General features: G+C 36.5%; 2 protein-coding genes across 2 annotated transcripts; both read right to left on the reverse strand.

Annotated features, from left to right (window-relative positions):
* Positions 1-316: 316 nt before the first annotated feature.
* Positions 317-1,955, reverse strand: LOC130464815 (uncharacterized). The gene is made up of 5 exons (XM_056834040.1): positions 1,800-1,955; positions 1,629-1,721; positions 1,395-1,490; positions 469-897; positions 317-352 (listed from the first exon to the last, which is right to left on the reverse strand). Exons 1-5 carry the CDS (start codon positions 1,953-1,955, stop codon positions 317-319), a joined length of 810 nt encoding a protein of 269 aa, XP_056690018.1.
* Positions 1,956-7,176: 5,221 nt separating this feature from the next.
* LOC130464816 (uncharacterized) lies at positions 7,177-10,710 on the reverse strand. The gene is made up of 5 exons (XM_056834041.1): positions 10,197-10,710; positions 8,384-10,101; positions 7,955-8,235; positions 7,771-7,876; positions 7,177-7,686 (listed from the first exon to the last, which is right to left on the reverse strand). The coding sequence occupies exons 1-5, from the start codon at positions 10,708-10,710 to the stop codon at positions 7,177-7,179; spliced, it is 3,129 nt and encodes a 1,042-aa protein (XP_056690019.1).
* Positions 10,711-11,876: the final 1,166 nt, after the last annotated feature.

The following is an 11,876-nucleotide window of genomic DNA, read 5'->3' on the forward strand; positions in this document are numbered from 1 at the left end:
TCCGTGTTTTATAAACTCTATTTTAATTACAGTCATGACTGATACTAGAAAGTATCCTAGAAAGTAGTGCAATCAACAAGTTCTTGCACACGCTCAATCAGAGCTTTATATAGGTTCAATAAAGTTATAGAACAGCAAACAAATTGAAACGGTAAGGAAATCTGGCTTGCAGGTTCAGAATGTGTCCACAGAAAAATAGGGTTATAAATCATGTTTATGGTCACAAATCGCAAAAAAATTCAAGCTTAGAAACATAGTTAAGTCTATATAAGATTACCTTGCTTTTGGCAATAGTGTCCACATCTCATGTCTCGGCCTATTTTTCACCACTCCCACCAGAATCATCATTAATCTACAAAAACCATTTTAATAAGCCACGTCGAATACATTTTACATTGAGTGTACTAAAACAAATATTCAAATACTTAATCGGTAAGACATGCATGTTGCTAAAGCAAAATGACTAACCATATGTATTGCTGATTCCGCACCATCTAAAAGGTCTGATGAAACATTTCCTTTGCGTACTTCCTTCAAAACTTGTCCTAAGAAAGAAGCAATCATTTTAAATGACTGCGTTGTTTCATCAAACTTCGTGCTTAGAGCTTTATTTTGTTGTGCAAGTTCCTGATTTTGCTTCTTTACAGCTGATAGTTCACCTTTTATGTTCTCCACTTCCACGGCACCATTGTTAACATAGCTTGACCCTTCTTTCCTTAGCAAACCTTCCACTCCAAAGATGTCACTTTGCTTCACTCCAAACCCATAATTCAGAGGACGTTTAGGTATTTCACCTTTATACATAAGCCTATTAAAGACCTCATTCTCAATTTCAACCCTAGACAAGGAAGAAGAGGAACTCGCAAGGTTTTCTTGGACCTCATCGTTTGCTTCCTCCTGTTAGATAATATGAGAAGCGAATATCAGAAGTGTAAGCTCTAGAAGATAAAAGATAGGAGGCCTTGTTACATTTGTTAATGCTAATGCAATATATACATATATAGATATCAGAGGCCTTGTTTTAACTGATCTGATCAGCACGGATCTGATCAAAACTGATCTGATCGGAACAGAAATATTCAGAACTGATCAGTTCTGTTCAGATCAAATCAGTTCTGATCAGAACAGTGCTGATCAGATCAGTTCAAATACTGAGTGTATGAACTCGCAAGAGTGACACACTATTTACCGAGCTCGTTAAACTAAAGTGCAGAGTAGGATTCACCTAGCTAAAAACTAATGAACTGAGAAAATAAGCAAATAAGAATTTGGCCACTTTTCACAAATTGAAATGTCTTCACATATCATGTTGGATACTATAAATTAGAGCAATACTGAATTAAGGAGTTCGCATAGATTAGAGAAAGATTGAATAAGCTCAACGCAATGGATACCATAAATTGATGAGAGGGTGTGCCCTCTTCAAAGCTTCCATCTTTGGCATAAACTGATTTGTAAAATGCCAATTCGCTAAACTCCCCTTTCTTTTTCTGCAATTATAGGAAACAAATAAATAAACAAACTTGTGGAGTAGGGCTGATTAGAGTATCTTTTTGTTTTATGTTCCTATCTACTTAGAATCTATAGTAACTAAAATGCAATAACTCAAAGAAGGTAGAAAATCATACCATATTAGCTCTTCGATTAGCAAAGCTTGTAGCACCACTCTTGTGAAAACGGTCTTGTAATGCTCGAGCATTTTTTCCCAGTTCAGATTTTTCCTAGTTTCAAGAAATCAATGTTAGCATGAATAAAATAAATTAAACTTACTAAATTTAGGATCTTTCGAGGTAACAAACCATTGCCTTTGGTGTAAACCAATAGTTAACCAAATCCGACCAACTCTTAGAGGAGACTCCATCAGGCAGATTGGAAAAGTTATCTTCTGGAGTTTTCACTGGATCGAAATGTTTTTTCTTCAATGTGTATCTATGCTGCTTCCATGGTCTGTCCATGCGGTTTAAAAGTGATGTGTTTACTAGCTCCCCATTAGGTATCACAAAATGTTTCTTCAAAGAAAAAGAACTCAATGTAAGTTGTAATGGCTTAAAAATTTAAGTTTTCGGTGTTTGAATTGAAATGCAGTTTCTTCTTTATTAAACATACTCTCTACAAGAAGTAACTGTCAATACAGGCAAAAGTATCTGTTACAGACACTAATAAAGGTATTCTTGACAGTCCAAAGAGGCAAGAGGAAGCAAGGTGACATATAAGTAATAAAGTCAAGAGTTCACACTTCACAATATGCTATCATCACTCTACATTCAACAACCCTTCAGCTACATAGGTGCACTACTTATCAACATACAGAACACTTCCTACTCTAAAGATGAAAATAGCAGGAAGTTTCAGCAAACCCACCACAGAAGCATCAACATTTAGTACAATCAGATTATATATTATCCTATTAGGCCCTTAAAATTATTCATTTCCGGTTGGCACATAACTATTTCTCAGCCATAAATGGGCATTGGGAGGTAAGCCGCTTTAAATATGAATGTAATTTCTCATTGAAAATCGACAAAATGGAGGATTTTTCTGTATGCTTATTATGAAATGGTGTCTACTGGAGCTTTTTCCGAGCTTCTAGACAATTCTTTGGATGAGGTACAATATATGTATATTATTAAGCTTCTAGTTAGCTAGACAATGTTGAATTTTTTTCATGTCTGAGATATTTCTGTTTTTCTGTTGCACGGTATAGGTCTGTAATGGCGCTACTTATGTCAAAGTTGACATGATTTTTAACCAGAAAGACCTCAGTACCATGAACGAACCCAGCTGACAAAGATCGCAACAGAATGTTGCTAGTTCAAGGTATATATGCTTCTCTTTTTCTGATTTTCAATTCTCATCAGGATTTGTCTGTAGAGAAACGGAAAGTAATTCAGCTGCAATGTTAATATTGTATAGGGTAGCTAATTAGTTTACTTAATCTGTATTCCCTCTTAGGAGCGAGACATGAACAAATTAATGAAAGGAAATATATTTCAGTTTGCACATTAAGCATGATGATATGAGTTTTGGTTTCGTTGCCATCATTTATCTTAATCTTGGTAATTCCAGTTTTTCTTTAAACTTTTTTCCACCCTTTTCAAACCTTGGGTATGTGCATAGCAGCACCATCACAGTATAGTAGAAACATCTACACAATACAGCAGCAAAAAACAGCAGAAACAACACGATACAGCAACAAAATACAGCAGAATTGAAACAGCACAAAACAGCATCAACATACAACAGAAACAACACAAAACAGCAACAAAACTATAATAAATGTAAGTGTTAAGAAGGATAAATCCACATACCCAAATAGCTTTAACTATATTAGCTCTTAAGTTAGCGCCCAGATCACGCCAACTATCCAATCCCACTGGACACATATCATCTATTTTTGCAATATCACCAAGGAAACTCACAAGGATTTTACCACCTTTATGAAGAGGTTGGTTGAATTCATTGAACTTAACAATGTATCTGAATCCCGGTGTATCAAGCCAAACGTCTCGAGGCATAACCGAACCTTTCACAAGGTGGTGCATTCCTTCAGCATCTGCCAGAGATATGGAGTTAAATGAGATAGAAAAAATCACCAATATAATTCATAGTTTGCATATTTAATTTAAGTAGAGAAATGTTTACCTATAGCTATAACCTCGTCCTTGTCATCAAACTCCCTCTGATACGGCCAATTTTGAACAATAATCCGATGTCGAGGTATTGATTTTTTCACGGTAGTATCCCTTCCTTCCTCTTCATCCAATTCTTCGTCATTCTCAGAGGCTGATTCTTCTGATTCCTCCCAATTGTAAGTTGGCATAACTTCAGCCTCGATGTGATTGGATGGAGGAGATCGATTTTGAAATACATTTTCACTCACATGCATGTAAGTTGGAGGCACCTGACCAGAAGCAAGCTTCCCGACTCGATCTTTCCATGACATGGTGATTGGTGGTGTAGGAGGTCGTGACATCACAGATTTGACTCTCATGGGTGCAAAAAACGTTCTTTTTTCCAAATGTGGTTTGGTACCTGTGAGTGAAGCTTTTTCAGGCTGATGTCTAACTTTATGAAGTTGTTGGGCAGCTTTGTCCCGCTCCAGAGAAGGCTGTCGGGTAGCTATGACAGGCTTCACAGTAGCTTGAGTAATAGGCTGCATAGGAGGCTTGAGGATAGGCTTCACATTAGGCTGAGTAGTACTCTGCAGGTTAGGCTTCACAGTAGGTTGGTGTGAGGCTGCAAGATTCGTTGTTGCTGTTTTTTGTGCTCCTATTTCAATCAGGTTGGGAAACAAAGGTCCTTTTGACCATCTACTTTGTGCAACCTTTGTTTGCGGTTGTGATGCTCCTGTAAGAGTTGGCGAAATTGATTGTGGTAATGGGTTAGAGGATGGTTTTGACTGGGTAACAGCTAGTTTTGATGATGTCTTATGTTTTTGCTTTGACATCATGGAAGTAGACCGAGGCATGGATGATTGTGATGCAACCATTGAAGGAGATGATGTAGAAAAGGTGGGTTTTTTAGCAGTTGTGGGTTGTTTGATGGGTTGTGAAACAGACCCAAATGATTGTGATACTCCAAGTGTTGGAGGGGTGAACGGTCCCTAGTTTTGGATGGATGGATCAGAAGATTTGGGTGATGGATCAGAAGGTTTGGGTGACTTCGATGCACCAAGGCTTGATCTGTCATCGGTAGCTAAAAATGTTCTTTTAGTACTGTAAGTCATGACTACCGTAAAAAATCTAGCAGTGCAGTCAGCCAATAAGTTCGATTATGAACATAGAGACTCAATAATCAAAGAATGCAGAACCTAATAACATGGAATACACCATGACTTGTATTAAATAGAATATTTATCTTTACAAAACCATTATTCTTTCAGAAAAGAGTTTGCTCCATAAAACAAAAAATACACTCTGTAAATAATACTTGACAGGTTTGTGTTTCTTGAAAACAAGAAACTTATTTTTATCAATCAATATTTAACACCATTTCACAGCCCTAGCATACTTAAATCTGAATTCTAAACAAACCCTTTTCTATCTTCCCATTTTCCACGAAGGGCTTAATTAACTTGTAACGAAGTACATATAAATCACCAGCAACCAGGTCCACAATTTTCATCCGCAGTAGGGTAACAAAGTTTAGATACGGTTGTTTTTGGAGATTTGCTTTGAAATTGAATTGGAAATTCGTAATTGCAGCTCCGTTCAAACACCCCTTTTCAGTCAGATGGTTACCAAATAAATTCTCCCTCTTATTTTATGGGTACAAAATAAGCAACCAACTCAAAAACCTTGTTATAAACAGATGGAAGCAGAAAACACTAACAAAATCCTAGATGGAACCACAGATTAGCAGTAAATTGACTCATACTTCTTTTGTCTAGAAATTCACTGATCTATAAACCAAGAGACAACTTCTCCTATAGAGAGAACTCCTGGCATATCAGCAAATGCAGCCAGGCTGCAATCTTACTGGCCAAGGACAAATTGAGACTGAATCCAGGCTGCAATCTTACTGGCCAAGGACAAACTGAGACTGAATCCTGATGCACACCAAGTTTACTCTGGGACCCTTGGACAAGAACAAATCCAAAAACAGTACATCAATCTAGAAAACTGTTATCTTTACAAGACTGTCATCTTGATTAAACGAAATTTGACAAGGAAAACGAACCTGTTCTTGCAAATGATCAAAGTACTAGTAAGGGTGTTATATCTGCTGGTAAATTAGCTGGGAAGAAGAGGCGTGGTGGTACTCTGGTGTTAAACAAGTCTGAGGTGCAAGTCAATGAGGGCGATGCAAATAAAACGAATGTTGAAGGTGGAAAGCAGATCAGTACTAAGTCCAATTTGACAATCAATGAGAGTGTTGCAGTTGGTAAGGGTGGAAAACATGCTGGTAAAATAGCGGGGAAAAAGAGGCGTGGCACACTAGTGTTAAACAAGTCTGATGAGGTGCAAGACAATGATGAATGTATCAGAAGTAAGCTGGTTGTTGATAATGATGATGATGTAAGTAAAGATGGAACCAGTAAGTCGAATTTGACAGCAAATTCATTCTTGGGTTTAACCGCCCAATAATTTAAACTATGCTCACGATTTAACTTTGCCCAATGACCACTATATCAGTTACAAGTAAAATTAGTTACAAATAAGGAACGTGAAAGGTAAGGTGACTTGGTATATCCCACGAAGCTGCCTACACAACCAGATTTACTGTCCATTTCAAAGCAACGCATCGAAACATCCCCCGCCACACACACACACATCTATCCATTCTATCACAAAGACAAGAGAAACAATACATGAGACTTATCCTTTGGTTCATAGTCGGCCAATTAACTCCACATCTATATTAAGCTTCTAAATAGTAAGTTGCCTGCTACTGAGTTGCAAAAGCAATCTACTCATAAATATTAGCATAGCAGGCGGGAAGTCAACACAACAGGAAGCTGAAACACTTAAGAAGCCAGCCAACACAGAAGAATCAACTGTAACGTAAAAAGATAGTAGCAGACCTCAACCGATAAGTCGCCTGCAACCAGACTGCAAGAGAAAAGAACCAGAATGCAAGAGAAAAAAAAACCAGCCCCTGCATACATCAGAACAGAATAGAGAACCCTACCCAGAACAACTAGAAGAAAAGGCTGAACTCAGCTTGAAACCAGCAGCACAGATGCAGATCGATGCTCAACCTTTAGTTAGTTTTATTTTGAATAAATTTCAGTAATTTGCTACAAACTTCAGTCATGCTACATTGTGAAGACATTCATATGGGTGAAACCGTCAATAGGCTTACCACTATATATGGGTGTACAGAGAAATAAATGTGTTAATCTGCAAACCTAATTAAGGTGAATGATATAAGATTAAACGTTGTTTCAAGCATTAAACTAAATTCAGATATCATATTGCTGAATTGCAGATTTATCCACAATCCATCATCCCAGTCTTTCCTTTTAATCTTTCCCTTCATTAGTCACTCACCTCGATCCTTACTCTATTATGCAATATTCCCAATAACCAAGAGACAATACAAGAGAGTAACCCAAGAGCTTCCGGAAAAGAGCATGATATAACTAGTACATTGAAAATAAAAGATAATAAGTCCATAGATCGAATCAATAGAATACAAATACAATGAATAACGGCGTAAAATAAATAAGCATGATCAATCGGCCCCACCCTCTTCCGCTACTGGTAAAGAATCACCTAAATCAAACAAATCTCTAGGCTTATTCTTAACAACATGGAACCATCCTTTTTGTATCTCATCTTCTATGTAAAAGACTTGTTTTACTTGAGATGAGAATACAAATGGATCATCTTGCAACAATCGTCCAGTATGCATCAATTTAGAGAAATTGACACATACTCCGCCGTTTGGATATGTTCTTACACCCCTACGAATGTCTACCCAATCACAACGAAACAATACAACTTTATAATCTCCATAGTAATTTAATTCATAGATATCCATCACTTTTCCGTAGTATGCCACTCCATCCGCTTCAACCATAACTCCAGAATTTTGTGTCAAAAGACGACAATCGCGATCAGTGGAAAGGAATTTGTATCCATTGATTATGTATCCTTTTAATTTTCTGCCATAAGAATGCAAACCACCCGCCAAAAGGTTTCTTAGTTTCCCATCTTCGGTGGTTGCATCTATGGAATGTACCTACGATAATACTTAATTATATCAAATAAAGTTTATTTTTTCAAAAACAGAAGTATGTATTAACATTAAAAGAACTTAAGTAACCTTGTTTCGCAGCCACCCTCCAAATTCATTGATGATCCATTTACTTTCATCACTCTCCGCGACGGAAGTTTCTAAGTTCATTTGACGCTTCTCGGTTAAAAATTCACTTCATGGAAGAAGAAAAAACATAAGAGTGATTTATTACAAAAATTTTTATTCAAAAGAAAACCAACATAATACTTACTCTAGATCCCCTTTGATCTCATCAGAGTGAAGTAAAACGTAGCGATGGGCTTGTTTTAAGCTTTGACCATCAAGGCGAATGCTGACTTCCTTTCCAATGACTCGACCGCCGGAATTAAATAAGTAATCATCAGAATTTGAAATGTCATCATCCATCCTTTTAGGCATGTTGAAGATGGTCTTAACACCTTGAAGATATCTCGAGCAAAACCTAATTGTCTCCTCTAAAAGGTAGCCTTCCGCGATAGATCCTTCAGGTTGGGCTTTATTGGTTACATGTGACTTCAAATGGGACAAATACCTTTCAAATAAAATGTTTGTATATAATAAATGTAAATTATTTAATAAAAAAATATAATTCACATAGGTAAGATATAAACCTTTCAATGGGATACATTCATCTGTATTGCACTGGTCCACCAAGTTTAACCTCCTCCACTAAGTGAATCAACAAATGGACCATGATTGTGAAAAATGAAGGCAAAAACTCCATTTCCAACTGACAAAGAGTTAAAACAATTCCATCTTGAAGACCATCTAAATCATCTGGATCAATACTGGTGGAGCACAACTTCTTGAAAAACGAAGACAATCTAGCCAACAAGTCAATCACCTTTGTAGCATTAGAAGCTCTTAAGGCGACGGGGAGTATATCTTGCATTAGCACATGGTTGTCATGACTCTTGAGGTTAATCAACTCCCTTTGCTTCATATTCACACAACTAGAAAGGTTGGATCCATATCCATCCGGAACTTTAAGTTTCTCCAAAACATTTAAGAATCTCTCTTTTTCCTCCCTAGACATAGAATAGGAAGCTGAAGGCATGTATTCATTTCCATTGTGATCAGCACTAAGCCAAAGGTGAGTCTTTATTGTCCATGCTTCAAGGGCTTCTCGATCATCCCTATTATCTCTACTCTTATCCATACTAAGAAGTGTTCCCAAATGATTCTCAGACACATTTTTCTCAATGTGCATAACGTCTAAATTATGCCTTAGAAGATTATGCTCCCAATACACCAAATCAAAGAATATGCTTCTCTTGGTACCAAAGACAATTTCATCTTGGACATCATTGTTATCATTATGTCCTCTTTGTCTCTTTTTCGGTGGTGCCTTTGACTTTCCATAAACATACTCGACCTTTTCTTGTTGCCTCAATATATCAGTGCCGCTAGGACGAGATGGGGCTTCACCCAACTCATTAGTTCCAAACTTCTCACAAAACTTTACACCCTGACGTCGATATGGGTGATCTGCGGGTAACCATTTTCTATAGCTACAATAACAAATCTTGTTCCCAAATCTATCAGAGGGTGTGGAATCCATGCATATAGGACATGCATTGTAACCTTTTGTGCTCAAACCAGAGAGCATTGCATAGCTAGGAAAGTCATTAATAGTCCAAAGCAGAGCCGCGCGCAAATTAAATTTCACTCCGTCAAAAGCATCAAAAGCTTCAACCCCTCCCCACAACAATTTCAACTCATGAACTAATGGTTGCAAATACACGTCAATATCATTTCCAGGACTTGCTTTTCCGGGAATAAGTGTGGACAAAATGAAAGAAGATGGTTTCATACATAGCCATGGTGGAAGATTATAAGGAATCAACACCACTGGCCATGTACTATAAGTAGTGTTCATTAAACGGTAAGGATTAAACCCATCGCTCGCAAGACCTAATCGAACACTACGAGGGTCTAATGCAAAATCTGTATAACGCTCATCAAATGCCTTCCACGCTATGGCATCGGAAGGATGCCTCAAAATCTTCTTATCATCTTCACCCAATCGCTCTGTATCATGCCATCTCATATTTTCTGCTGTTTCTGATGACATGTAGATTCTTTTTAGTCTTGGGATAAGAGGAAAATATCGCATTACCTTAGCTGGCACACCTTTCTTACAAGTATTCGTACCTTGATCACTTACATCGTCACCCTTCTTACCCTTGGTTGTTTTCCACCTCGATTTACCACAAACATGACACTTGTCTTTCTCTAAAAAGTCACCCCAATACAGCATACAATCATTAGGACAAGCATCAATTTTTTCATACCCAAGGCCCAAGTCTTTTATCATTTTCTTACTGTAATAATAAGACGAGGGAAAATCAAGTATTTGAGGAAATGCATCTAAATCAGCTTCAAGAGCATATTGAAAGATTCAATGGACCAGTGATGCATACACTTCAAGTGAAATAAGTGTAGAAGAAAAGATAACTTTGAAAAATTAATACACCCCTCATATAATTTCTCCTCAGAAGCTTGAAGTAGCTTCTTATATGTCGCATCTTCTTCTATTGTAGAATCATCATATTGAACATCTGTGTCGTATGACACGGGCTCCTCATACCATTCACCATCCTCTCTTGCTTCAAAAGTTGGAAAATTGGGTGGCACATTAACACTAAAAGCTGATCTTAATAGTCCTCCCATATTATCTCGACCTACAAACCCACTTTTATTACCAAGGGATCCTTCACTAGTACTCCCTCCATCACTCCCTAACATACGTTGAACCATATCCCCTTTACCATGAAAGATCCAATTTCTATACGACTTATAAAACCCCTTAAACAAAATATGTCGCTCTACATCATTAACCGGGAACCATTTATCCACCTTACAGTTCTTACATGGACATCTAATTTTTCCTTCGAATAGACCTTGCTTGGCAAACGCAATGAATTGCATACAACCATCGACATATTCAGGGTGGCCAGTGGGTAGATCTATCCAACTTGTATCCATATCTATACGAAAAATAGTATAGTAATAAGATATATAATTAGTAATATGCGTTGTATAATATGAAATTTTATAGGTAAACGTTATGATCATTATTAGAACCTTGATATAACATATAATTCATAACATAACTTTATGGTTTCTTTTCTTGGCAATTAACAATGATTTTATTAACAACAAAAGAGACCTTGAAACATCAAGGTTACATTAATCGAGGGCCACCAAACAAAATCACCTCTAACAGAGGCACCTACCCAACCTAAGATATTACCAATAATCTAATTAGTGCTTCTACAAGAGACCTTAAACAAGATCTCTTTTACAAAATCATTTACTGATTTAAAAGCCTTCTTAAAAAAACAGGATTTCTACAAAACCAAATGTTATAAATTGATTCTGAAAAGCACATGACATAACTTTATGTTTCTTCTTTAATAATTCTTCACCAGTGACTAATATTTGGTACCTATATTCGTCTTCTCACTAGAACTTCATTTCTATTAACTCCATATTATATTTTTTTAGCATAGAAGGTCATACTTTCAACTGCATGTGAATTCAACAAGGAAAACAAAGCATGCGAGTTTCACTCATTTATGAGCACAAAATTTCGACATAATGAATAAGATGGTAAAAGCTAAAAGAAAATATCCAAGGCAGGAGTCTAATAATTACACTCAAATTTTTTGTTTGATAATATGTATGATTTAATCTTTTTATCACTTACACACAACCACAAGTTGTGTAGAAAAATGAAGGCAAATTCTTCATAATAATAAGAATGTCAAATTTAACACTATGCACCTGTAAAACGCTTGGGAGAGAGATGTTGGGATAAAGTAGATCCCAAATTCCACAAAGAAGCTTAAAACCGGCGGCCACTTGAATTAAAGTCCAAAGGTTCCAATGCTTCTGTGTAAGATACATATTTGAAATGGTAAGTAAAAATACAAATTTGAAATGGTAAGTAAAAATATATTAACCAAAAAAATATAATTAAGTACAAGTATAAGAAAGGAAAATAATATTTAGTTAACTTTTTAAAATCTTAAGTTCCCGTGCATTAGCACAGGCACATACTAGTGTCAAATAATAAGCAAATAGGTGTTGAAACTAACGAAGAATATTACAATTTACAACCCTTATAAAGAAAAAACAAAAAATCTATA

The sequence above is a fragment of the Spinacia oleracea genome, unplaced genomic scaffold (assembly GCF_020520425.1).
Source record: "Spinacia oleracea cultivar Varoflay unplaced genomic scaffold, BTI_SOV_V1 SOVchr0_004, whole genome shotgun sequence".
In the NCBI taxonomy this organism is placed as follows: Eukaryota; Viridiplantae; Streptophyta; class Magnoliopsida; order Caryophyllales; family Amaranthaceae; genus Spinacia; species Spinacia oleracea.

Excerpts from the sequence above, each read along its gene's own strand:
- LOC130464815 (XM_056834040.1), bottom strand. The coding sequence starts at position 1,955 with ATGGACAGACCATGGAAGCAGCATAGATACACATTGAAGAAAAAACAT. Across the intron at positions 898-1,394 it reads CACCCTCTCATCAATTTATG|GAGGAAGCAAACGATGAGGT; the intron begins GTATCCATTGCG and ends ATTATCTAACAG. Across the intron at positions 353-468 it reads CGGAATCAGCAATACATATG|ATTAATGATGATTCTGGTGG; the intron begins GTTAGTCATTTT and ends TGGTTTTTGTAG.
- LOC130464816 (XM_056834041.1), bottom strand. The coding sequence starts at position 10,710 with ATGGATACAAGTTGGATAGATCTACCCACTGGCCACCCTGAATATGTC. Across the intron at positions 8,236-8,383 it reads TGATTCACTTAGTGGAGGAG|TCACATGTAACCAATAAAGC; the intron begins GTTAAACTTGGT and ends TCCCATTTGAAG. Across the intron at positions 7,877-7,954 it reads GAGATCAAAGGGGATCTAGA|TGAATTTTTAACCGAGAAGC; the intron begins GTAAGTATTATG and ends TCTTCCATGAAG.